This window comes from Phaethon aethereus (genome assembly GCF_964289735.1).
Source record: "Phaethon aethereus genome assembly, chromosome: 14".
NCBI classification, from domain to species: Eukaryota; Metazoa; Chordata; class Aves; order Phaethontiformes; family Phaethontidae; genus Phaethon; species Phaethon aethereus.
This window is the reverse complement of record NC_138590.1, coordinates 11,188,050-11,215,632: the sequence shown is the minus strand read 5'-3', so window position 1 is coordinate 11,215,632 and position 27,583 is coordinate 11,188,050. Positions and strand designations below refer to the sequence as shown.

The window sequence follows — 27,583 nt, the reverse complement described above, 5'->3', positions numbered from 1 at the left end:
CGGACAGGATCCCGGAGCGCTGCCGCCGGGACAGGCCTCACCCCCACTTCCCCCAGAATGGTTTAACCCGGCCAGGACACCCCCCCCCCCCCCCCCCGCGGAAAAAGACCACCGCCTCTCCCGCCGCGGAATGGTTTGCCCGGCTCAACATCGCCTGGACGTAGCTGTTCCCCGCCCCCCCGGAGCACGGACGCCCCCTGGCGGCGCGGCGGCCCCCAGCCGTGACACCCCCCGTCGCCGGACCGTGGCTGCCCCGCGTCCCCGCACAGCCGCTCCCCAGTATGGAGCGCCGGGACCGCGTCCTACAAATCCCGCAGACACCTTTATTCACCCCCACAGAGCTCACAGCCCCCCGTCAGTGCAGCATCCCCACAAACACGAGGACATGGCCCCGCAAGCAGGGGGATGAGGACCCGCCACCGCCCTGCGGGGCATAGCCCGTCCGCAGCTCTTCACAGTGGCAGGGGCAGGGCCCCCACCTCCTCCAAGCACTCATCGTAGGTCTCCTGGTACTCCTCGTGGGGCTTGATCATGATAACGCAGGTTGGGCGCTTCGAGCCGGCTGCGGCTCCCAGGTCCTGCGGGAGCAGAGTGATGCCATGGGGAGGCTGGGGGGTGCTGGGTCCCCTCCAAGTGGGGAGGCCTGACACCCAGCCAACACACTTCATACCCTGGTCTAGCACAAGGAAGATGTCTCTGCCAGCTGCCCAAGCCCTCCAGACTCATGCTGGGTTTAAAAACATTTTTCCCAGCTTCTCTCCCACATCCCAGAAGCGAATCGCTGGGCTGGCACCTGCCCCATGCACCGTACTCCTTCCCCAGGGTGAGGAGCCAGGGTCTGCAGAGCTGCCTGCATCAGGGGTGAAGTCCCAAAGTCACTGACCCCCCCCCCCCCCCCGCCCAAACTTCCAGTGTACAAAGGGGAAGATGCCCCACCAACACACCACACCTTGGCCAGTGCCTCACTTCTGCAAGCAGCCAGACCCTAGCTCAGAACTAAGTGGGGGAAATGCATCCCCCCTGCTGCAGGGACCCGACTAGGGCAAAGGGCTCTGTGGTCCCACAGTGAAACACTCCTACATCTGCACCATCCCTCTCATGCTCTGGCCATGGACAAGCACCGGGTGCCTTACTCGGGCACCAGATCTATGCCTCCCTGGGAAGGCTCCTGTTGCAGCTGGGTGCTGCTCACTGGCCTCCCTCTCGCTGGGGCTGCTTCCTCCCAGCTGCACAGCCCCAGCTCCTTACCGATTTGGAAGGGACGTATGCGTAGGGGAGGCTCCTGTCCTCGCACATGATGGGAATGTGGCAGTACACATCGATAGGCAGCGTGTCGCCGGCCAGCACCGTGATCCTGCAGGGGAAAGCCCGTGTCAGCAGCGGGGCCAGGCCGGGCCGGGGCAGCGGGGCCGGGGCAGCGCTTACCCCTTCTCGCCCTTGTTGATGAACTTCTGGACCTCCTTCACACCGCGACGAATCTGCTTGTGCTTGGCCGCTGCAAGAGACACACACCGTGAGGGGACTGCACCGCCACGGCCCGGCCCGGCCCCCGCCGTGACCCGGTCCCGGTACCAGAGAGAGACCTTTCCTGATGCACTTGTAGAGCTTCCGCGTCAGCTTGCGAGAGGCGAGCGGCTGGGCGATGGGGTTCAGATAGTCGAGCTGCTCCCGATATGAGCGCTCAGGAGTTCCCTCCGCCTCTGCCGCCGCCTCCGGCTGCTTCTCCCGCGCCATGACCGCACCACCCCGCGCGGTCACTTCCGCTACCGGGGCACGGGCGTCTCGGGGACAACGACTGATAGCGTCAGGCTCCGCGCCAGCCAATCAACCACCCCGTCAAGCGCTACCCGCCCACTGCGCCAACCAATGGCGAGCGGCGCCTTCCCGCCCCTGTCCCTGCGGGCTCCACGCCTCCTGCCGCGCTCCCGCAGCCCGAGGCCTCGCACCCCAGCGCTCCCTCCCCGCCGTCCCCCGGCCAGGTCGGGGTGTCGAACACGCGAGAACAGCCTTTCAACATGGGCTTTTACTGCGGTGCGGTCGGCACTGGCCTCCGTGGCTGGCGCGAGCCGCAGCTCTGCAGGGCTGTGACTGCCCTCGTGGCCTGAGGCAACACCGGGCGGTAACACTCCACTCAATCCACTCGATCCGAACCCCGACACAGCAACGCTGCGAACGTACATACAGGAAGGCAGCGGATAACAAAGCTCTGCTGCAGCGCCCCGGGTGTGCAGCCAGCCACCTTCACAGGGCTGGGCCCCGATTAATCCCAACTCATCACGAGGATGATTTTTCTTTCTTTTCTTTCAGCACAGGGAACATCATCTCACTGCAGGGCTACACTGCTGCTTTTCCCAGGGAGGAAAGGAGGTTTCCCTTCCACTGCTCCTCCTAGAAACTGCTTTGTTCCTTAACCCATCAACCTGGCAGGCACCACTGGGGGATAACTAGGTCAGCCAAAGGCCGTGGCTGCAGTGACAGTGTATCGCCTGAGGCCCAGCTGACCTCTTGAGCCAGGGAGACAACACAGCTCCCAAAGAAACAGGCCTCAGATGTGGCTTGTTACCTTCTCCCCCACCCAAGTCTGTCCCTTGGGCACAGGAGGGCTTCACCCAACATCTGCAGCTGCTCCAAGACCTCTCGCTGCATCTCCACAGCCATGCGGTGCACTTGGTGGTTGAAGCTGTTGTACATCATTGCGTTCTGGAACATGAGCATGAGGTCATGCTGGAACTGGACCATGGACTGAATGTGTCCCTTTGACAGTCTTCTCTTTATGCTGGTTAAATCCATGGGTCTACAAAAGACAGAAGAATTAAATTGCAACCTAGGGCCAGGCATTCCTCAGGCTCTGCATGAACATGCTTATTCTCATTTCAGTGTGGCCCTGAAAGCACAGCTATTTTCAATCAATTTTATTGGTTAGGACACAGAGGGGGAGTGAGAAATGTTTTTCTTCTAAAGTCAGTCAGACAAAAGTAAGTTTGGCCAATGCGACACTTGCTATCCAATCAACTTGGCAGGTCATTAGCAGTGACCTCTCAAAAAAATCTGATGTTAGCTCCAGAGAAGGCAAGCAGTGCGATTCTAGTAATTAGTCTTCGTGAAGTCAGCCCAGGTCTTAGTGGAGAAAGAAAAGTTACTAAAATAGGTATCTATTAAAACCCCTTAAAATCGAATGGTGCTGCTAGCAAAAATAGCAGTGCTGATAAGGGGAACATGATGGAGAATAAATATGACTTCCCTTATTTTGACAGAATGAGAAAATGGATGGCTGCAGAGAGAACAACTGTGACCAGAATAGAATATGATTCAGCTCTGAAAAATGCCCTTAATCTCTCTGGGAAATATTCTTATGACCCACTTCTTCACTGAGAGTAAAACATCTGGGGAGCAAGCAGTGGATGAGGAGAGGGAATTGACAGAGGTACACGCTTTCAACATGGGGAAAAGAGACCTGCTGTACTGCAGAACCTGAATTCCCCTGTTCAGGCAGGGCTTACTGGACTGTGCCTGGAATAAGTCAACCATGCAATGCCAGCAAAGGGCAGGCACAATACCTATCAGCACCAGAGTCAGTGCAAGCTTCCAGGTTCTAATCACCTGAAAGGGAATTTTAATAAAAGAAATGTGGGACATGCTGGTGACAGCCAAACCCTGTGGAAAAGGAGGAAGAAAACCATCCCACTGACACTTTGGAAACCAGAGAAGACAGAAAAAACAGAGAGATACCAACTAGTGAGCACTTCCTCCGCTAACTCACCTCTTTACCACATCCCTGTATCCAGGGGCTTGTTTCTCTGACACCGCCTTCAGGAACGGGCCACTGTATCTACAGGGACAAGCACAAAGAATGACCTCTGCCTGCCTCTCCACCAGACAGCATTCCAACACGGACCAGTGCTTGCCTCTCCCTGCTTGCCATGAGGGCCATGGCCAATTAGCAACAGCCAGTATTCGGTGGCTGGCACAACTTGGCATGGGAGGAGGCTGAGCCCCTTGCTGAAGCTGGCTGTGCCAGCTGTGTAGGAAGCAACATTTGGGATCTGCCACATTAAGCAGAGGAAATAAATATGCAGTGTTCTCTCCAGCTTTGCAGCATGCAGCTGTTCTTGCTGTGAGGACAGCCAGAAGCAAAGCCATGGAGGGACCAGCCAGCCTGTGGTGGCTGTTGTGGAGGGGGCAACAAGGCCCGGTGACACAGGAGGTGGAATTCAGGGCAATGTCTACTGGAGCCATGTCAATCCAACCCTTTGCCCTCACATACCTGTGACTGGCTATCATCTTCCAGATGGACAATAGAGTTCTTTTGAAGAGAAAATGCTGCAGGGGGTTATCCCAGCTTGGCTGCACCCTGCGGAGGGAATATATTGCCAGATCATCACACTTGAGACAAAGTAGGAGGTGGCAATTCTGCTTGCACCCACCACATCCAGGTGGATGAAGCTCCGAGCTCCTTTGCTGCAGCTATGCAAAGCCTCTCAGGATGAGACGGTGGAAGCGTTCTGCATCTGAACGCACAACTAAACATCCAGAATGCAGGAGGATGCAGGGCAATGGGTAGAAACAAGAGCTAAGCTAAAGGGCAGGATTATGTTGGATAGAAAAGCTATGAAGTTCAGAGCTTTACTGAGGTGTTATTTTACTGAGTTTCTCATCCCCGAAACCCACAGTTTTCCTTTGAAAGGCAGCTCAGGTGATCACACATGTATCAGAGCTTGTATGTGACTGACACGCCTGCACCTGCGTAAAGGGAGCTGGTAATGCCTCTCCTTCGGACCCAGACTGGACATTTCCTGACAAAGCATGATGCCCAGCTCACACAAGGCCTAGCTGCCTTGAGGAAATATGTATTTTCCATTTAATCTCTATTCTTCTCACTTCAACTTAGGATCAATGCCCAAAAATGCTGGCAGATCCATAGAGATAGCACAAGTTACCTCCTTCCCTCCTGTTTTCCCTGGCTATCTCACCTTCCTGGAGGTGACCTGTGCCATACACTTGTTCTCATGTGAGACAAGGGAAACAACGGTTCTGCTGTGCCTGCAAGAGAGCAGAACAAACTACTTACAGCTGCGTGTCAGAAGGGCATGTGGAGTCCAGCACAGGGGCTGCTGAGGTGCCATCACTGTCATCTTGATCCTGGGCCTGATTACTTATCTCCTGTGGGTGTGGCTCACCTAAAGCTTGTTCTCCAGGTGTCTCTTGAGTCTTGTCCTGAAGAGCACAGAGGAAAAGGGAGACACAGCTAAAATGGCAGTCTATCACCTTAATTCTTTATCTAGAAGCCAGCCTGCTGCTCATCCCCTTACTGCATCCAGTCTCAGCTGGGAGCTAGCTCCCTCTTTCTTATTCTAGAGGATGATGATTGACCTTATCCAGACCTTCACTGTGCTGCCCAGCACTCCAGTAACAGCTGAGTCTGATCTCTTGGATCATAACCACCTCTGGCTAACACAAACACTGTGGAGCTGACTGGCGCTCAGTGTTGTCTGCTTTTCTGGGAAGAGTCATGGACGTAGAGAGGGCAATCAAGAGCTGAGGTAAGACTGCCTCAGGCTTGTTAAAGCTCAAGACACAGATAACAGGATCCCCTAGAGTGCAACAAGGTTGTTTCCTTGCAAACTCCCACTTGAATATGACAGAGAATAGACTCAGCCAGGAAGGACAGTGGTGCTGTTGGTGTAATGATTTGCCAATAAAATGTAGAGTGACAGGTGTAGGGAGAGAGGCTCTTTGCAGTCCAGAAGTGGGATTATGTGCAGGAGCATGTGAGAATTCCTCAACAGGAGATCTGAAGCATGGAGCAGACTCCTCGGGAAGAAAGGACACTGTGCTGTGTTTGGCTTTGACCACTGGGAAAACTGTGAGGGAACTGCTGGGAATAATCCCATCCTGGCTGAACAGGTGATGTGTGAGAACCGTGAAAGTTATTTCCATCTCCCTTGTCTCAGTTTACAAGGGAACAAATGTGAGTGTGGAAAAGCGGCGCTGTTCTTCGACTGCTGTGTTACCTGTCCCAGCAACACTTTGCAGGCTGGTGGGAGCCCACAGCTCCCATAGACACAGGATTGATGTAAATCCAGGCTAGACAGTGCCTGCTTCCAAGACGTGATGGTCTCCAGGGGCAGATGGTTATTGCTATCACAGCCACGTGGGCCTGAAACCAGCCAAGCTGTGTGCTGCATAACACAGCAATTAGAACAAGGCAAGTATTCTAGTCTTGCCTTAAACCTGGCAGCAGACTGCCAGCTCTCATGAGTCACCTTTACACTGCCAAGTAGCAATTCCTCCAACTCACATCTGAGGGTTTGATCTCTAACAAGCTTCCTGTTCATAAAGATATATATCCATACATAAAAAACATCCTTCTCCTCATACATTTCTTTTGCATTCCCCTCCCTACTGTCTCCTCCTCTGTGTCCCCATCTCCCCACTTGGAACCTGGGACTTCCCCATCTCTTCTAAAACTGATTTCCTTCACTGTGTCTTGTCTCTCATCCAGGACCAGAGGCTCTCAGGACCACCTCCCCCTTACCTCTCTTCCTGGGAAGTGTGCTTTCTCATCTTCTGCCAGGATGTGTAGTTGACTTTGCTCTGCACCTGAGACTGCTGTTCCTGTGGTCTTTTCCTGGCATCTCACATCTTCCCCATCATCCTGTTTCCCAGAGCCACAATAATCCCACTGAGTCTGTGATGATTCTGTGCTGCTAATGTGGAGAGGTGCCATCATCTGGGTTACCTGCAACACAGAGATTTATTGCTTCAACTTGTGAAGGCGAATGGAAGAAGAAATAAGCAGCACAGATGCTATTTTTGCTTTCACTCACGCACACCTTTCCATTTTTAGGAATCCTTGCAAAATCTTCTGATGAAGCCCTGCGGTGTTATTACAGTGTCAGTTCACTGACATCTCTGTGCTTTAGGGTGAGCTGGGTTTTGGAAGCAGCTGCCTAGTTGCAGTGCCAGCTTTAGATGGGAGGAAGGGATAGGCTTGGAACAGGGAGCAAGTGAACTTGGGGCATCTGCTCCTCCCCCAGACTGTTTCTGTGTGTAGGGACGGTGGAGGCCCGGAAAACCCTAATGTTTCAGGAGGGCCTGAACTATGCTGCTCACTTTCCAGTCATCCAAACAGCCCTACCTCTGAGAAGAACTGGAGAAGACTGTTGTCTTCACATGGCCTCTCTGTCTTTTGGTAGTCTTCACTGTCATCCTCCCAGAGAGGCTCACTGAACTCCAGCTTGTGGTCTGCCTCTTGGCTGCTCTCCTCTAGCCTCCCCATGGCCACCTCTTCAGTATTCCTCCAGCTCCCCACGTCCAGATCCAAGCTTGAATCCCAGCTGAGAAGAGACTGGAAGTCACTGTTCTTCTCTGACTCGCTGGGAGACTCTGTCTCAGACTCCCACCACACCCAGGCATGGCCCATCTGCAAACAAACATAAAGAGAGACAGCAATTTCTTTGTATCTTGATCCAGAACTGCAAAGCCCAGCTCATTTCCAGCATACTCAAGAGAGCCAAAGCATGGGAAGGTTCTGTGGGGCGAGCAGCCTACACCTGAGCCCACACTTTGTAACATGTGGCAGGGCCGCAGCTCTGCAACACAAACTGTCATTTCAGAGCAACTGAATTTCAGGTTTTTCGGTGCTTTTGCTGTGCTGCCCAGGGGTCGGTGGGTTACTGAGCTGGTTAGGATCATGCAGCTTTGTCAGATACTAGATGTTTAAGGTGCAGAAAGCAGCCAAGAGAAGAGCAAGCTCAAACAAAGCCATGCCAGGGTTCCTGAGCAGTTGTGAAAAACTAGTGACTCTGAGGACAATTCACTGAAATTCCCTTTGCTGCCCCATGAGAACTTTTTATACTGGAAATCACAGAATCACTACAGACACCTTGTTTTGAAAGTGACAGATCTGATTTAGCTGGATGGTGATATCTTGTGTATCTGAGCCAGAAGAATTACAACCACGCAGTCACACACTGACAGGGACAGTTCTACTCATTTCAGAAAATAAAAGTTAGCATTCTCTTACGAAACCATTCATTTAGTCTCTGTTCATTAGTCCATGCCTAAGTGTCTTCTACTGCACGAGTCCACTATGATTTCTCTAAGTCTGGGGAATTGCTCGCAGAGTCACAGTAACAATAGGAAATGGCTGTTAGAACAATCTGTGTGTTGCCACTGGACTCAGCTGCCTGGACGCTGTACCTATGGAGAATTCTATGCATTAATTAGCAGTGCCTTTAGAGTTTTCAGTTAATTATGTACAACCTAATTTTTCCACAGCTTTGAACAAGCACAATTCTCTCTGACTTCCTTTTCATTCTCAGACTGCTAGCACAGCTACAAATACAGTTTACGGTGCATAACTGGGAGAAATAAAGAATCCATTGGGTTTGGGATAAGAAAACTCGTTTGCTTATTTTATGAACTTACAAGCAAAGCTAAGATCGGAAGGGCCGTCGTCCTTTTGAAACCTTTCAAAGTTATCTTCAGTGGAAGCAGATAAAATTTGATGAGGTAAGAGATAATACTATCTGCTTCCAGCTAAAGGAGTTGGGCAAACTGTGATTTCATCTGAAGAGTAACCCCATGCCTGGCTGCACATGCAGAACCAGCCACCGCAGCTCAGCTGAAGAACAGAAAAGCCCAGGGTAATCCAATCACTTGTGATCATCTTTCTGTACTCCACTTGAGAGGGATAAGCAGTTTAAAATCAGGAAGCCCAGGGAACTTGGGCATAAGCATCGATTAAAAAGATCTTCGGCCTTATGTTCAGTTTTACTAAATCCTGGAAGACTCAAGATGCCAGAGAGCAGAATAGCAGCATTAGTGCAAGACAAGTGGGATGAGTGAAATAATTACAGACTGCTTAGTTCCATACCAATTCTGTACAAAAAATAAGGGACAAAAAAATACAGACTTCAAATTTTAATTAAGAACTGCCTGATAGTTCTTAATTATGTTGGCAACATAAGTCACCAGCAAGGAATCATTACCAAATTGGAAAGTTTTAGTTCGCTTTGCAGAGATCAGACACTGCGCAACCCTTGTCGACATGAGAAAAAGCTGTTAGAAATAAAAAAGATGGCCTTTAAAAGGAACTTACATGTCAAAACAAGAAAAATGATAAAAGCCTGAACTTTAGTAAATGAAATGTAGAACCCACAAAAAAGTAGGCAAAAAAAAAAAGAAAAAATGAAGAACAATTTGCTAAAGACATAAAAGCAAATAACAACAACAAACCTCATCAAAAACATCAGAAGCAGAGAGCTGCCAGATGATCAGTGGGGATGACGCATGATCAGTTCCAAATATCTCAGCAGAAAATAGGGCCAGTTGGAAAAACCAAATTAATCATCATTATCAGCAGTTGCCACAGAGGAGATGACACGAGACTTTTTCTTGGGATGGATCTGAGAGACTGTTTCTAATTAAAGTATCAATGGGGAGATTTTAGAACAATTTGAGGGATGGAGTAAACCTTAGAACCAGCTGGGATTCACTCCCGAGTCCTAAAAAAACTTAAATATAACATGACCAAACCTATGCTGTCTAACCTGTCATTTAAATTAGCCATAGCACAAGAAAAACAGAAAGATGTGATTGTTCTGCCTATAAAAGGGTGGATGTTGGGAGATGCAGCACAGTAAACCTGAGCTCTGCACTAGACAGATTAGAACAAAGTATTAGAAGGAAGAACAGAATTAGTAGTCAGAGCATGAGATGAAGAATTGGGAAAGAGGCAATGGGGCTCTGTAGAGGAAAATCCCATCTTAGATTTTTGAAGATCTTAAACATCATTAAAGGGTACTAAAATGTCATGGGACAAGAGAAAAGGCTCTTTGAGGGAAAAATACCTGGTTAAGAGAAGAAACCAAGGGTAGGAATGAACAGCAATGCTCTCCATAATGAAAGCAAGTTACTAGTGGGCATGACAAAGGTTCTCCCACGTGCTGCAACTTCAGCTGCTCAACTCTGACGAAGACAGGGCAGGGTTGTTACAGAGGAGACTGAGCCAGACTCAGTGGCCAACAGCGAAAAGAGAGGACGCAGTGACAACAAGCTGCACTGAAGGAAGTGCAGACTGGATATAAAGTGAATGTTTACTCCATGTGGGTGGGTAAGCACTGAAACAAGTTGTCCAGAGTTAGTTCCCAGGTTAGGGAATCTCCATCCTTGGAGATTTTCAAAACTTGACTAGACAAGGCTCTGAGCAACCCAATCTACCTCTGAAGCGGGCCCTGCTTTGAGCAGCAGGTTGGACTAGATAAATGCTCAAAGGTTCCTTCCAACTTAAATTATTCCATAAAATACCAGAAACCAAAAGAAACCTGTAACTTCTATGCTATGAATTTAACAATCTGTAATCTCTGGAAACTGAGGCCATAAAAATTCAAATCAGAAATTTGTTCCCAACTTCAGTAGTGAAGGAAAATTAACCAGTAAGCAAACCAAAGGATTCTACCTTTCTAGCATCAAATGTAGAGTGATTCTTGGTAGAAATACACCTCAGCCAAACATGGGACTCAACACAGCAGGCACAACCAATTTCAACACAAAACGTGTGAAAATAAAGGTATCAATCCTTCTGGTCTTAATTGCAAAGTTTCCTGCAACTTGTGTGTCAGAAAGCTGCGCCCTGTACATGCTGCACAAAGAAGTGTGGAGCACTCCCAGTGGCTGCAAGCATCAGGAAAGATGGGGTGGTTTTGTTTTTTTTTTTTCCCTTGGAAGGTCATAGGGGCAGAAAATATGCAAGTTTCATCTCACAGGTCATATAAGCAGAAAGTAAGATGGTGACTTGAAAATTGTCAGAAGGAGCTTAAAACTCAGTCAAGCATCCGTGTTGCTGAGGTAAAGAACTGTCATTTCCAGTGGAGAGAAACAGTTCACAAGCTCCAGTGTGAAACCAGGTACTAGCACGCCTACAGCTGCTGGAATGACAGGAGATTTTCACTCTAACTAGTATATCCTTTTCAAATCTCTGGGGAGAAGAATATAAGGTACACTTCAATACATCTGTCTCTTAAGGAAAGCTCCAACAAGATTTGTAGTATTTAACTTCTCATGGTTAGATCTCCTGTTTCATCACAACAATGCCATATTCTCACACACTCAAGCAGGGAATCTTCCCCTCTGTCCGAGCCCTATGTCACATTCCCACGATTACTGGATTGTTTTTCATGTCAAATCTCTGCCATGCTTCTGTGCCATACAGATAACTGGAAGAGTCATATTTGCAGATATTCAAGACAGGTATGCACCCTTGTACAATAACAGGGTTCCACACTGCAGAGAGCTGTGATGCTCAGTACACTGCACACTGTACACAGGATTTGTTCTCAGACTTTAATATACATACACATTTACACATCACTAGTAAAAATCTGTACACTTCACATTACAGTACATACGAGCCACCAGTTGCTAGCTAACACCAGAACACTGATGAAGCCCAAGACGACTGCCCTAAAACAGGCAGGGGGGGGCTAGTCTTCCCCTCCAGGGAAGTTTCTTTGGGTTACACTTTCCAGTGAGACACTGCTTTCCAGAGGGGCAAGCGAAGAAGGTGGACCAGGTCCCAGAAATGGATCTGCAGCTTTTCTTCCTTCTCCAACAGCTGTGAACTGCATCTTGCACTCCAGCTCTGGGTGCCAGGGGCTGGGATTTTCTGTCCGCCTGCAGCATCACTTCTTCATCTTCATGTCCGCCTCGATGGCACAGCGACGCCCTCTGGTGCCTCCGTCCTGGTCGCAAGGCAAACAAAAAGAGAGTTACACAACCCTGAACACAAAACACTTCCCCCAGCACTCAGGGAAGCAAGGAATTGTGCATCTGGTAACAACTTTTCATGCCTTCCAAACAGGAGAAAGGGAAGCTGTCCTTAAGAAGGCCTGCCTGCAGACCTACCTAAAATTCACTCTGGATATAGCACAGGTGCTGGGATTTGCAGCATCTCTGTGCACTGCTGGCAGCCAGGGGAGAGAGAAGCAACAAGGCTCTCGCCCAGACAGATTGCTTTTGGAGCCTGTACGGTGCAGGCTTTCTCCTAAGTGGCAGATTCTAGCTTGGCTCTTAAGATGGGAAGACGAAACTGCTGACTAACCTACCTTGTCAGCTGCTGATCCCTATGGGAAGTGCTCCTCCAGTTGAGTGACCCTGGCACTAGCTCCCTAGTTTCTCCGCACAGCTCCTTTCCATGAGTAGAAGGCAAGCTGAGAGCTTCCTTTGATCCGCTGCCCTCTCCCTCTGGCTGACATGCTGACTCTCCTGGAGTACTCCTCTGTCTTTAGATATATACGAGAGAAAAAAACAACTCTCCATCTTCCTTCCCTTCTCTCCTCCCCGCAACTCAGAGACTTGGGGTTTCTCGGAGGGAATATTTTTCCAAACACTTCCAGATAACCACAGGCACAGAGCAAGGTATTTTTGCAGAGTATCTTATTTCCTTTCTGGACCATGAATGATAAAGGAGTACGCAGCTGACTCCTCACCTTCCCAAGACCCTTTGTACTGTCTCAAAGGTGCAGAAGGGTCAGCTGTATAAGCATGGGAGATGTAAGAACTATACTACTGCGCCACTTGGTCTGTCTTCCCACTTACATGGAAAGAAAGCAGGAGAGAAGTTGTGGAAAAAAGCAGAGGCAGATGACAAAATGGAGAACACTTGGAACCAGAAAGAAAAGACTGAAGCCCCTCCCACTCACCCACACTGAGAATAAGGGACTGAGATGTTTCTTCCCTAACGATCATGGCTGTACAGCCCCTAAGTTAAACACACACACCGCTGCAATGCTAGGGGTGCTGTGACAGCGCAGTGATCACCCAGACAAGCAGCAGAGCACACTGCCAGCAGTACTGCAGTACCTGCTGGAGCCTTTCAATACTTACAAAGAGAGAGAGAAGGAAGGCAGGAGAGCCCATTGGGACACTGTCCTGTTAAAAGGCCAAACAGAAGGACTTATCAGATATCAGATATGGAAATGCACACGCCACACAGAAGCACTGAGCCCACAAACGAGCATAGAGAAACATGTGCCCCACTCCCCTTCCCGCATGGCATCAGTCTTTTATGCAGCAGGAGCATAAAAACAGACAAAAGAGGGATACTGCTAAGAGTCAGAATGCTAGGAAAGGGATATTCTCTCCTCAGCCATGGCAAGGCCTCATCTATCAAATAATTTCTGCACCGTGCAGTTCCCACTAGAACTAAGCAGGTAGTCCTTGCTGTCACAATGTTGTGTGCACCAGCTGAGAGCACTTGATATCACTTAATCAAGTTTGGATGTGTCTTTACAGAAGAAAAAAAAAAGACAAACCTACATTGCTATTAGTTCAGATCAGTGCGGAAATCAAAGGTTGTCTGGTGTGTTTTACACAGCAAACCAGACTGGAGTGATTCCCTGGTTCTAAAAATCTGACTAGGAAGCGAAAAACGTGGCAGAGGCTAGTCTTCCAATTCTCTTCACCTTCCTGCAATATCATGCCTCTTCCGTTCATTTCCCTACAGTTTTCATCACCTGTTTTTAAAAACAGGGAATAGAACTATTTGGATTACAGAAAAAACTCATGAGACCTGCCTCTGCGATGATATACAGCTCCAGTGCTGAAATCTAACCAATGAACATATTTAGAGAAAAATTGTTCACATAAAGATGCTGGCGTTATTGCAGTCTAAAAAATATTCTGCCTATCTTTTGTATGGGAACTTCATGCAGTATCTTGGCATTCTTCAAGAGATACCAAGTGCCCTTCCACAGGGTGCAGTATTCTCACCTTCTCCGAAGCATCTTGCTTGCGAGTGGAGTCTCGCCCACGCAGGCTCTTTGCACTGATCCCTGACTCTGATGTTTGCATGATCAGTTGTGTGGCCAGAAATTGCTGCAAGAAAACCACACTCTGTTAAGATTCTCAGGAAAAACAAGCTCAGTTAGTGTGTGTAAGTTAACTATCACAAACCACAGGCTGGGAATGATTGGGTCAGAGGCAGTTTCAGTTCCTTGTTTGCTGCTCAGAATAAGCTCCCCCATTTACCTCAGAAGCCACAAGTCCTGAGGAACTATAAAACCCCAGTTCAAACTCTGTTAGCTCTGCCAATTGGGACATTCTACTTCATAAGAAATTTTAAATGGCATATATTCACAGGACAGATTCATGTACACTTTCTACCAGTATAAACAAGCTCAACCACCAAAAGAAGCAATCGCGTCCCCTGTCATTCACCACTCTTGTTGCTTGTTTCTGTTCCTGAACCACACCCTGGTTCTTGCTGGCCTAAGCATTTCCCTGAAGGAAACTAGATTTGAAATTGGTCTGGGCTGAATCTAAAAAACATTTTGCTGTGTTAGTTTTAACTTATCCACAACTTAGTTCACCACAAACGTTTGAGCTATCACAAGAGAGATGCAGGGAAAGATGGGACTACTTCATTCAAAGACACTGTGAGGGAAACTGTGGTCTTAAGATCCAGAAGTCTTTCCCATACCTATGGACCAAGAGAGATGCTCTGGTCCTGCACTGGCCTCAGCTCAGTACTTTACCTGGATCTGCTCCAGGACATCTCGCTGCATCTCCACAGCCATGTGGTACACATCATGGTCAGAGCTGTTGTACATAACTGCATTTTGAAACATCAGCATAATATCACGCTGGAACTCAGCTGTGGTTCGTATCAGTCCATTCTCAATGTTCTTTTTGATGGTAGATAAATCCATTGGCCTATGAAAGAAATGCAGCCAAAATAGCAACAGAAATATTTAACTCTTTCCCCACCCTTGCAAACAGCCCTGGGTCTGTAACATGTCTAGTTAGGCCATCTATTTAATTTAGCCAGATAGGTTCTCCCCTACAGACTGTGTTCCCAAGTACCAAGGCCTTGGGTCAGAAGACACAAGCTGTCCAGCAGTTACCATCAATGGTAATAACGTCGTGACAGATGCCTGAGGAGACGCATTTGCCTTCTCCAGGCATCACTGAAGGAGACACTAAGGAGCTAGAGCTGCAGTCACTGAGCTGTTTAGGAGAGATTTCAGGAGCTAGCAGGGTATTCTGGTAATTCTTCCAGAAGAGTCCACTATCTGGGACAGTAAAAAATGCTGATTAAAGACGACAGGTCTTTGACATTTCAAAGATTAAATACGACCCTTGGATAGAAACTGGGAGAAGCAGATCAGTCACATACCACCTTACTGATAAAAAACGTTCTGTGTAAGTCAGTGTACTTCATTCAAAGACAGGGCTGCGTAAAGACATGTATCTGTTACTGAAGATGACCCTTTTCTTGCGGAAACCTGTTTCTGACTGAATCATGCCAGAAAAAAAATAGTTTTCCAAGTCTTGCAATCTGCATGGCAGCCAAAACCAACATCGCTCCTGCCAGAAATCCTTACACAAATATGCAAATATACAGAGTTCTAATGACAGAAGGCTGCTGAGACTCACCTCTGCACAATACTGTGGTAGCCTGGTGCTATATCGTCAGTTACAGGCTGTAGGAAGACATTGGCATACCTGCAGAGAGGACAGTCCACTTAGTGCCTTGTCCTTGCTGGTAAATATTTGTTTCATGCTCTCATGTTTATTTGTCTGCTACCAGTAACAACATGATTCATCATCTCCCGGTACCAAGGCAGATGAGCCCCCGAGATGGGAGAGTGGAAACTTGTCCAAGATTAGTCACTTCTTTCTGCCAGTTCTCAAGACAAACTCACCTGTGATTAGCTGCTGCTCTCCAAACTAGCATGATGGCTTTCTTCCAGATCTTCTGGGCCTGTATTGCTTCCTGGTCCTCACTGCACACTGAGCTGGGAAGAAAAGAATAGGACTTCCTTCAGGAGTCTGCATACTGCCTCGGAGAAGACACCTTATGTTTTATTTTGCCTTTGACATGCCTACGCTAATCCACGCCAAAGACAGAAAGAAAAATATGGGACCAGGTACTATGGTGCTGTCTGCACACTTGCACTTGTAAGAAAGGAGAACCACACAAATGATCAACAAATTCCCGCTTCATAACCAGTCAGTCAGCAAAACAGAAATGAGAATCCTACGCTCCCTCCACAAAATAGCCTGGGATTTGCACCTGCACGCCTGAGAGCTTCACTGATACTCACAACTGCGAGGAGGCTGGGCTGCTGGGGATGGAGTCGGCTAGCGTGTGAGACTGTAAAGGTGCATTATGCACACTGAAGCCATCATCGCTCTCGCTCACAGGGGGTTCGTTATCCATCTCTGATAGATATCCCTCACCCTGATCTTCTTCTTTGGGTTCCTCCAAACTGGCAGCCTCACTGGCACCATCCTCATCATCCTCTTCACCCTGCCCATCCTGAAACATACAGTTCATGAGCCTGCAGAGCCAGTTACAGCAGCAACTCAGAATCTCCAAAGCAACTATGGTTCAGCAAGCAAAGTGATTTTCTTGCCATGGCTGCTGACAACTGTACAGGCACTTCTACAAAATCCTAGTCACCCTATCCTGCCCTGTCTCCCCCTTGGGCAAACACAGAAGCACACATACCTGCCTGAAGCAAGCTCCCCTTTAGCTCCAACTGCAGACTGCCCCTTTCTCAGTGCAGAAAGCTGAGTGCAAGTTTTGTTTTTCAGCAGATGGGAGCCAGGAAGCAGCAGCAGTGAGACGTTACTAATAAACCCAAGATGACTACAACCAATCCAGAATTACCTTCATCTGACTCCTAAACAGGGCTTGGGCCTCCTCCTTCATTGACTCTGTGAAAGGAAAAGAAGCAGAAAGGTTGATTCTCCAAAGCAGTCTTTCCTACAAAAGCTCCTGCACCAATGCCTACTGTCCTACAGTAATTACCACTGTTCCTACACATCTTCTTTTCTCCCTCCTCCCCAAAAAGCCTGAACCAGATCACTGACAACTATCCAGCTAATAATGTTGCATGTAAAAGATTTCCTAGCTGAATTAAGTTACCTGACAGCTCAAATTTGTGCTGAACATCAGCCTGTGAGGAGTCTTCACTCACATTTGGGACTTGTGGAGGGGATGAATCATCATCAGGTGGGGTCTGGAGGGAAAAGAAATGCACAAATCTAGATGTTTGTGTCAGCTTACTTCAGTGAAGGTGTGGGCACATCTCACTCACCCTAACCTAACTCAAGGCAATAAAGTTCACTAAGCACCTTCCCAACAGCACTTCTGCATGTGGGTGGGGGGGAGATACATAAAGGTACTGCCTAAAACAGAGAGCTTCTCTGCAGATCGAACAGATCAGCAGCATAACTCCCAAGAAAACAGTCAATCACATTCATTGAAGAGTGACCTTCAACCCAGCAGTCACCCTTCCTCTAAACTTCTCTCCTACCTGCCACAACTGCTCCTCTCTTTCCCCACACCGGTTTCAGACAGCTGCTTTGCTCACATACCTCTGTCTTCACTGTATTGTGCACTGCATCTTCTCCCTTGGCCGATTCTATCTCAATTTCAGAAGACTCTCCTGCTGCTACAGCTGCTCTTTGATCCTCTTCTACCTCTTGACTTCTAAGCTCTGGTGTTTCTGTCACTCTTGCACTTGCTGGTATGGTTTCCTCAGGGACCAGCTGATTCTGCTCCTGCTCTGCAGGTTCTGTCTTTATTTCTGATCCCAGGTCTCCAATGCCTATTAGGTCTCGAATTCCCTTTGCCTCTGGCTCCTCACACTCCAGTCTCTCCTGCTTCACAGTCACAGACACTTGGGGTATCTGGGCCTGCTTCTCGTGCTCCTGATGAATTGAATGTTCCCATGGGCCAGGCAGAGTCTGAGGGTCATCAGTATCTTCACAGAAAGAAGACAGAGCAGCTTCAACAACTGCTGCATCCAGGACTTCAGGGTGGTCATCTACCTTTATTGTCAAAACAAACACAGAGCAGTGCAGGCCAAGGTCAGAAAGAGGGATTTAAAAAACTTCAGGTTATTTGGTAATGAGACAATTGTTGAAAACCCAGCGTACTGGGTTTACAAAATTGCCTTTCACAGACAGATTCATATCACTCCCTGCAGAGTCTCCTGTGGAGCTTCAGTTTCAGACATCCAGACTCCTGGAAAGCGTGCTGCAAGCAGCACACTTTGTCTGCCAGAGATGTGACCCAAACCCTACCCAACATGAGGAAGAAAGAGATTTCTTTCTGCACTCTGAAGAGGAGCACCAGGCTAAATGTGGTAGACTAGCAGCAGCAGTGTCATAGCATCATTTCCTATTGATCTGGATAACCATGGTGAGAATGTGCATTTTGGAATAGCTACATCTTGCTTGTTTAAACTAACTAAATTGGTTAAGAGTAATCACTTGAGATTAACCTAACTGGATGTGGAGCAAAAGGCACTGGCACTCCGCTTTGTCTATTTACCTTGTCCTCAATGATGGCTATAATATTTCCAACAGTATCGAAGTCCAACTCTTCCCCTGTGTAGGACACTGCAATATCCATTTTCTCAGCTAAATCCAGGTCTTCTTTCCCATCCATGCAGTGGTCTTTGGAAGACCCTGCAGTGCTGCCAGCCCCAGAACCCAGGCACTCTTTCTTGATGGAATCAATGATCATGGATATTTCACTGCTGTCCATGGATACTGTCACAGTATGGGAATCAGCCACTGCCTCCATGGCAACACAGGCTTCTGGCTGGCTCACTGCACAAGGACGAGAGTGATAATCAGAGACCAATCTGGAGAAGTCAAGCCCACATAAACAAATATTGCAGTGGCCAAGACCAAGCACCAACTGCAAGTATCCCAGGTCCACCCACAAGAGCATGGCTTAGAAATATAAAAGACAAATACGGGTTTGCTTTCCCACAGTAGAGACAAAGTGAGATTCCGGCCCTTGAACCACAGTCCAGCAACATACCATTAGCACCCCCACCCCCACCCAGCAAATCCTGTTTTAAAACCATCTGTTTTCTCCAGAACCCAGCTGTCACCATCCTTTCAGCGAGGATGGCGAGTCTGAGGTGATAAAAGGCCAGCTGAGAGCGTGCTGGGTGCTGATCCCAAGGGAAGTTCTGCTTTCCAGCAGTGCATGACCCATGAGTGCGTAGTTCAGGAACACACCTGTGGCTATGCTTTCTGGAGCTGCAGCTGGTGGCACAACGGATGGTGCTGACAGCGTGGGCATCATGACAATGGTTGCCTGGGACACAGGCTCTACGGGGGGTGGCAGGAGCTTAGCTGGAGGTTCGCTGGCAACAGCGGAGAAGGAAGCAAGAGGTGAGGTGAACTGTGCAGGACCAGCTTCTAAAAGCCGGGAAAGCGTAGGAGCACCTAACAGAGAGTAGAAGGGAAAAGCACATGAGCAAGAAGCAGCCACCACTGAAGTCCACAAAGCCACCACTGGGCTCTTCACTGTCTGGCGGCTGCTTCTGGGAAAAGACACCGAGAGGTACCTAAAAACAGTCCCAAAAGCTATACAGAGAACCTGCACCAAAAATGCATGACTCCTTTGTATTTGCAGTCTGAGACAGAATCATGCAGACTATGGGACACTATGTTCAATGTAAGGGCTGGACAGGCTAAGCCACACATGCAGAGAGATGCCCTTCCAAAGGCTCATCCCAATATAATTACGGGAAATCCGAAAAACAGTGCTGAGAGAGCCACACAAGGTAAGCCAAGACAAACAGTCACCACAGGAGCTGGAAGGGAGCAGAGGGGATCTCTTTGCAGGTCTCTCCTAGAGAATTCCTCTTATATCAAAGGTTGCCACTCATTCTAGCTGTAACTTCCAGTCTGAATTTACTGAACTGTCTGGACCAAATTAACAGGTCTTAAAGAACAGATGTGGATAAGAAAAATCAGATTATTCATATGGAATTATATATGAACAAATGGGATAAATCCTCAGTTGCAGACAATGCAACTAAACCACTGGTTAGCATGAGCTGAGAAGAAACTTCACCTTCTGACAGGGCCCAATGCAAAGACTCTTGCACTGTCCCTCTCACCCCCTGCTCTGTGGAACTTACTCTGGAGCTCAGAGTCCACTGCAATCTAATCCTCAACAGACCTCTAAGCTAAAGCAGAGGTAAGACACGAGTTCTCCAGATTCACAGGGAGCTGCAGTTAAACACATCATGAATGAAATACTAGACCAATTTTTCCCCAACTCCCTCTCACCCCTTTCTTTCTACACTGAAATGCCTGGTATTAGCCAGTGTCAAAACCAGAAAACTAGACTGCTCAGACCAGGATTGAATAAAGTCTAATTGTTTCAGTCATTTTAGATCAAGGCACTCTTTTTTTCTGTAAGGATTAGAGTCTTCTTAAAAAAAAGTAGGGGTGAGAAGGACAGGGGGAATACAGAATAGGAATACAACTCATAAAGAAGCCTCAAAATCACCCAGGCTAGATGTCCTTCATCTCTCTCCAAAGAGAATTCATAGAACAGTCTCAAGGTACATCTGAAGGGAGAACTGTACAGGGAGAGTCCTGAGTTACCTGAAGCAGCAGGAGATGCAGGGACAGCACCAGGTGCCGACTGCATTTCCCCACTGTGCAGCACTGGAAGGACGCTTCCTACCTCCAGCAGGACTCCTGAGCTGTTCATGTGACCAGAAGCCACCGCCATTTCATTTTCACCGACCTGCCAAAGGAGGACACAACTGAAGTTCTTGGAGATACCGTGACATCAGTGATTCTCTGCCAGATATGCACCTCCATGAATATGTCCATCATTTGCTGTCTCAGCATTTCTTCTGCACTTTTTGTCCAGTCTAGTCCCTGTCTGAGGCCTGTTTATGCAAGTGCATCACATGACAGGCTGAAACCAGTCCTTGTTCTTCAGCTGCGATACAACTGCAGTGCCACCTTCCTTTGAAGTTAGGCCAAATACATAATTTTCCCTACATTAGTTCCCCTGTTCAAGGATCTCACAATCCTTTACAGATACCAGTCTCTCTACCCCCTGAGTTGGCATGGAATTATCCCTTATTTTGAGTTGAGGGAAACTGAAGCACCAAGATGGAAAGTAACCCTATCAAGGTCACACAGTAAATCTATGACAGACCTTGAAGCAGACTTAAAACAGTCTTGACGATACAAAGAAAACCCAGTCTTCTGCAGCCATTATCTTTCTTTGCTCCACCCTATGTTACATTGCACCCCGCAAACATAGAACCCATGGAACATTTACCCCAAGCTAACAAAGAGAAAAGACCCCAAATCTGACTATTAAAAAAAAAGAAAGTCAACAGCAATACACCTATTCCATCAAACAAGCACTAACACAGGGAATTCATGCCATGGGCAGGCTGACAGCTGCTATTTTCAGATGGAGCTCTGAACAGTGTCAGCAACGGTCACCCTCCTAAGACCTCCACAGTCACCAGCACCAGAAGGATCAAAATGCCTTGTCATCACAGTGATTTTAACAACTGTCTACAACTATGAGAAGACTGAAGCACTGCAATATTGGCCATAAACACCATTAAAGCACTCTCTACTCCTATGCTAAGACTCATTACAAATATTGAAACTCAACTTCCTGCCAAGGTGTAAAGAAGAACTGTGAACCCAAAGTAGGAATCACCAAGAACACCTCCATGGAGACTGAGCAGGATGATGCTGACTAACACACCCCCTCCCCCGGGGAGAACAACTTCCTCTAGCAAAACCTGCAACTCCAACTCCTTACGACTGAGGGAAGATAGCCAGTCCTATGTGCTGAACAATCCCTGCAGTCCTGCACCCACAGTACTGCCAGGAAACAGTCCCACCTCTGTGGCTCACAGGGGTAATTATATCTCTCAGATATCACTTCTGTTGGGACTTTCACAGAACCTGTATGTTTTTAAAAAGCATTTGCAGCTCCCCCTTTTTCAGCGGGAGAGTCTGGAGCAAATTGTTTGTGTGCTTGCATATATGAGCAGAGAGCTCCATACCAGCCTGGGGCTTGTGGGCAGGAGACTGCCCTTCTTCAGCAGCTCTGAGAGCAGAGGGGAAGGAGGCGGAGTTGCTTTTTGTCCTAGCATCTTTTTCTGGGGTGAATCATCAGTGACTGGGGTCATGGGGGCATCCAGGGGAGCAGAGCCTGGAGGGGTGTCAGGGATTCCAATGAAGGAGGCAACTGGGGTGCTGGGCAATGTCCCTGGAGTGACCTGAGAAAGAGAAAAACCACACTGTTCAAAGCCACACTCCACCACACGGACTAGCCCCACTTGCTCCTTCCCCCAAGAGCATTGATCCAGCACACCACAGACACCTACTCCATTCACTCGCTACACCTACTCCAGGCATATGCTTTTGCCCTTTCCCTGCCCTCTAGTGCCACTTCCCAGGCACACACAGAAGACTGCCTGGCCAACCCACTGATGCCCCTACACAGCCTTTGATCCAGGCACCTGATCATCACAGACATGAAAGAGGACACATATCTTGAGCAGCACTGTACATCAACCACACTACAGCACTACCACAGCGGAAAGTCTGCAAAACGAGGCAAGGGCTTCTCCCCAGGCTCCTGTTCCATGGTGGATAGAGAGCCCCATGTCCTAAGCTCATCTCTCCCTCTTACCGTGAGAAGGATCCTTACCCCTGGACTGGCCTCATCCACGGCGGGCTGAGACAGATCTCCCAGAGCATAGTCTCCCCCTGGGGAGGTTGAGCCTGCAGGGGAGCGAACCATCACACCTGTTAATCGTCGTGGCGGATTCTTAATGGCCTGACGAGCTGGAAGAGAACAGGAAAAAGAAGTGAGATTCCATGACTCCATGTTGGACAGGCCCTGACAGTTACCTCTGACTTTATCCTAAAGAACCCTAAGAAAACAATTTATATTGTAGGAATTTCTTGCACCAGACTAGGCTCAGCTCACAAAGAATACCAGCATTGGGTAATGCACTTGGGTATTCAACACCTCCCACCATTGACAGGTTAGTTCAGTGAATTGCCCCAAGAATTATAAATGAATTAAACATTCAGAACAAATCTCTCTTCCTTTTATCTTCAGACAATAGTAAAACTAGAGGGAAAACTAAAGGGGTGAAAAGCCTGACTTTCTAACAGAGACCTCCTTGCTAATCCTACTTCCTCTTGACACACCTTTTCTTACAGAATTTGTTCCTTTCTCAGACATGTCTGCTTTTTGCTGGAAAGAGAATACAGCCTTTCTCTCCAACTCTAGGGTCAAGGAATTCCTCCTCAACAGATCTTAACAACTTATTTCCCAAATGTTCTTATGAATATATGCATCTCCCTCTGAGAAGTAAGGAAGCTCATTTCCAGCTTACCCTGATAAGCAGCATCTGTAGCCTTCCTCTTGACTTCTGCCTCTTCCTCCTCCATTTTTTTCTTTCTGTATACAGAACCAACACCTACTGTCACAGAGTGCCCCACTAGTTCCCCTTAGTTCCTCCTCTGCAATCAGCTTAGTGACACCCACCCCATTATCTCCAAACAACAATGACCTGCCCCTGTGCACTCAAGCTCAAATCCTCTGAGGGAAGCAGAGTCAGAGGCCAGTCAGAGAACGATACACTTGGCAGGAAATTTCACTTCCAGCTCATTATCAAAACAGAGGAGGCAAGTATGATGTTGCAAGCCACCACCATGCCCTTTACTGAGAAACTCCAAATGATGTTTCACACAAGCTCGTGGCCCCCAGTCAAAACCAGGTCCACCCTCAGAGGCCAAAGTGTCTGCCTAGCTGCCCCATTCCTCTTAACCCAAAGTACATGGAGCAAGAGATGCCTGACACACACACAGTGTCAGGGAACTACAATCTCAGAAGCAAGCATGACATGGAAATAATTAAATAACCCACATCATAATCTCATTGCACAGCTCCTCCAGTCTGTTATCCATGTGTCCGGCCTGGATCAGCTCTGCATCCTTCTTGAGTTGCCTGTAATCAGAACATCTTCTTACTTACTTATCACTGAACAATACTCCCTAAGCAGCATTTTCACTGCAAGCACCATCCCACTTAGGCCACTTTTTCAAGACAAGACTCTCAGGTGCACCACAGCTTCATGCCTCTGTCACACACCTGTATTTCTCTTGTGTTTCTTTAATAATTTTCTTCAGCTCCTCAACTCGTTCTGCAGTCAGTTTCCGCACAATAACATCTTCCACAGTTTCTACAACTTCCCCCTTCTCACCACGCTTCCTCCTATAGGAGAAAAAACAAAACAGTTCAGGCATGAAACACAGAAAATCCTATTTCTCCTTTCATCAATCACTGCTGTCTGTCATTCCTGACACACACACATGCACAAAAAACCCCAAACAACAAACAACCTCCTCTTCCAATTTCCCTTAAATAGTATTGGACAGCACAATGTTCCAACAATCTTTTCTGAAAAGTTTATATAATTCTTAAATGTGTCCAGTGTTGAAGACTTCAGGAGTAGATCAAAGATGCAAGCCCACTGCAAATTCTCAACCTGAAAAAAATCATTCAACTTCAGAGAAGCTTCTTACTACCCATGAAGAAACATCTATATTTTTCCTCAATAACTCCGCTAAGTCCTTTGTCTTTGCAACTCTAGTGCTGAAGATCATTCAGCACTATCACAAATACTATTTTTAAACATCTTGCCTTTAATTTAATTTGATGTGAAGCCCCAAAACAAAATGCCCGGAGTTAGAAGTGACAAATATCTGAGACCACAAAGCTGTAGTGATAGCACTGATAAGAAAACTGTAAGAAACCACTGCAAAATAGAGACAAATACAAAACGTTTCCCCTTCTCACTTCTGCTGTTTTTTCTACCCCATCTGAATGATAATTTTATGTGTAAAGCTGCTGATCTGTAAGACTAGTATCTAGTGTTTTATTCCAGCCAAATGTATGTTTCTTTTTGCTGCATTAAGTCCCCAAATGCACACTGCAACTCTTAAAAATGGAGCTGTGGCAAAAGGTCACAATTACCCTGCCAAGTACTGGCACTGTACTAATAGCAGGGGCATGTGGAAGACACTAACAAATACACAGTGACCAGTTTTAGAACCGTGTAATACTAAAATACTTAAGTCTTATGAAAAAAGAAGACAAGATAAGGAGATACGGGAAGCGTGTTCTAAGAAATACCTTGGGCTTGCCAATTTCCCCCATCTGCCATACCCCAATCTTACTGTGCACCCAAGCCAGCTATCACAACTCCATTTCCTCATTCCTCTATGTTCCTTTTGGGAGGAGCACTACCAAGGGCTTTGCTGTAAGAACTGACAATCCCACCCAAAATTGCTGCAGACTGTGCTCGCTTCAGATTTTGCACTCACTTAGGGGTCTCCGTAGTCTCCAAGAGCTCTGAATATTGAGATGCGCAGTGCTAAAAAGAAACAAAGTAAGTCAGAGGACGCTGAATAGTCAGCATCAGCAAACACCTACCAACAAAGCCTACAGGGCACTTACTCCTGCTTCAGATGTCTAACACTTTATGAACATACCTGACAGTCTTCTCCAGAGTTTCCCCCATGGCTATAATTTAGTGTAGCTCAAAGCGAGGAAGCATATTTACTCTTTTACTCTAGCATTGCCCAGGCTGATCTTCAAAACAAAACTAAAGAACAGACACTCCCAACTAACAACTTAGAAATCAAAACAAGAAAGCATGATTAGGGAAACTGTAGCTGTAATGTTTGTGTCTGTGAACATGAACCAAAAATATTTCAATGGAGAAGACAAAATAATATTATATCAAGGCCAGTTTCATAGCTTAACAGAAACAGTACGCAGCACAAAAACCTCAACTTCTCCCTCGATCCTCTTAATATATTTTTGTCTCTTACACAACAAAAGTCCCAGGTGCTTGCCCAAGCAGCAGGACACACCAAAATACATGGGCATCCACAAACACCTGGGGCAAGGAATTCCACAGCTTAATTATATCCCTGGTAAAGAACAATCTCTTTAGGTTTGCTTTGTACCTGCCTCCTGTTAGTCTTACTTAATAGCTCGTAAATCTTGTATTGGACAAAGCCCTGAACAATTAATCCTTATTCATCCTCAACATGCCACTTCTGATTGTGCACGCATCTGTCATATTCCTGATACTCATCTCTTTTCTACGTTAAGGGTTCTACCCTACTTAGCCGCCCCTTACAAGGAAGCTGTTTCATGTCTTTGATCATCCTTGTCTTTTCCTTAACTTTATCCAACTGTACTGTAAGCTCAAATTTGATTTCAGAAACAAGAAAAAGCATTTAATCTGATTTAAAGAAAATGGATTTCTTTAAAAATTAATTTTGTTGTCTTTTTTAAAATAAGAAATATATTCTTTTAGGCAGCTGTCTTACATATCCCATGCAGAACTCATTTTTTCCAAGACTCAAATGTCAGTATCCTACCTTTTGGGAAAACCAGTCAGGTGGGCGTCCTGGCTCTGCAAAAGGTTTGATAGCTCTGCTGACTGAGACCCTACAGGACAGAAATAGCGAGTCACTGTTAGCTTACTTTCTTCCCCAACCAACATGCAGAGGAAAGATGCTGACCTGTCTTGACATTCATCACTGAATAGCCCCATAAATACAATGAACTTAGCGAGAAGTTATTATGTCTTTGAATTATTCAAGCACAGCCCTTGGACTCAAAAGTATTTGCCTACTCCTAATAAACAACAGCTTTACTCCCTTGCTTTGAAAAGCAAGTTTCTAGCTTGTGATGACCCCATTACATTTCCACAAAAACCTTACTTTGGTGAGGGGATAAAGGCAGCAAAACAGAGCTAAAAGTTCAGAAGCAGTGCATGGCAATCTGTTATCAAAATCCTTCTTGACCACAACTCACTTTTTCCAGTTTATGAACATGTCACTCTGTTCTGATTAACACACTTTTGGTTTTTACACAGTAGTTATGAAAGAAGTGAAAAGACCGTCAAGGTACACCTCTCATACCTCCATCTTTAACAGCCCCATCTTTGTTGTGAACAGAAAGTACAGAGAAAGTGGAAGTGTCTAGCACTAGCTACGAACCGGCACGGTGAACTGTCATACACCGGTACAGCACACAACCCGTGGTCTACCCCGGGAGCCCGGTGCCATGCACACACCCGAAGGCAGACGGGCGCCGGGCCACGGCCCTCGTCGCGCCCCGCTCCTTACCAGTTCTGGTCCCCGCTCCGCATGACGGACGAGGCCAGGCAGAGCTTCTCGCGGATGGACCACGGCTCCGTGGGGCCGGCGCTCAGCAGCTTGTGCTCTGCCGGGAGAGGCGAAGGAGTGCACGGAGCCGCCTCTCCCCACGCCGCCCCAGCAGCGCCCCGGCCACCCCGGACCTAGAAGCCCGCCCCTGGGGGGCTAGCCCCGCCCCTCCCCGCGGCAACAGCGCCCGTAGCCCCACCCCTCCCAGGGGCCGTTGGCCCCGCCCCCCCGCACCACCGTTGGCTCCGCCCCTCCCTTCGAAACCGCTCAATTCTACTCGGGCCGTTCCGCTGCCCCCTTTCTCGCCCCAGCCTCGCTGCTGCGGCCCGCCGCCGCCGCTCCCTCGCCACCGCCCAATCCACTCCCCGCCGCCTCTCCCGACAGACCCCGCACTCACTGCCCGTCCCGGCCGCCATCTTCCCCGCCCTGCCCGAGGGAGGCGAGGCGGAGCCGCGCGCAAAGCCCGCCGGGAGGCGCGCGCGCCCCAAGCCGTCCCCGGGCGCGCGGG

At 47.9% G+C, this 27,583-nt stretch overlaps 2 protein-coding genes across 2 annotated transcripts; both read right to left on the bottom strand.

Moving 5' to 3' along the window:
- Positions 1-258: 258 nt before the first annotated feature.
- On the bottom strand, positions 259-1,734 carry NHP2 (NHP2 ribonucleoprotein; the record flags this gene model as incomplete). The annotated part of the gene is made up of 4 exons (XM_082006271.1): positions 259-578; positions 1,249-1,354; positions 1,426-1,495; positions 1,584-1,734. 4 exons carry the CDS (start codon positions 1,732-1,734, stop codon positions 453-455), a joined length of 453 nt encoding a protein of 150 aa, XP_081862397.1. The 3' UTR covers positions 259-452.
- A 29-nt stretch (positions 1,735-1,763) lies between these two features.
- Positions 1,764-27,491, bottom strand: BRD8 (bromodomain containing 8; the record flags this gene model as incomplete). Its single annotated transcript, XM_082006458.1, has 24 exons — positions 1,764-2,101; positions 2,610-2,794; positions 3,761-3,829; positions 4,265-4,351; positions 5,069-5,214; positions 6,536-6,739; positions 7,139-7,423; positions 13,774-13,878; positions 14,538-14,715; positions 15,439-15,507; positions 15,708-15,800; positions 16,110-16,324; positions 16,679-16,725; positions 16,937-17,030; positions 17,389-17,844; positions 18,350-18,630; positions 19,051-19,260; positions 20,434-20,578; positions 22,526-22,662; positions 23,223-23,287; positions 23,756-23,836; positions 23,981-24,103; positions 27,037-27,133; positions 27,473-27,491. The coding sequence occupies 24 exons, from the start codon at positions 27,489-27,491 to the stop codon at positions 1,764-1,766; spliced, it is 3,729 nt and encodes a 1,242-aa protein (XP_081862584.1).
- Between the last annotated feature and the right edge of the window lie 92 nt (positions 27,492-27,583).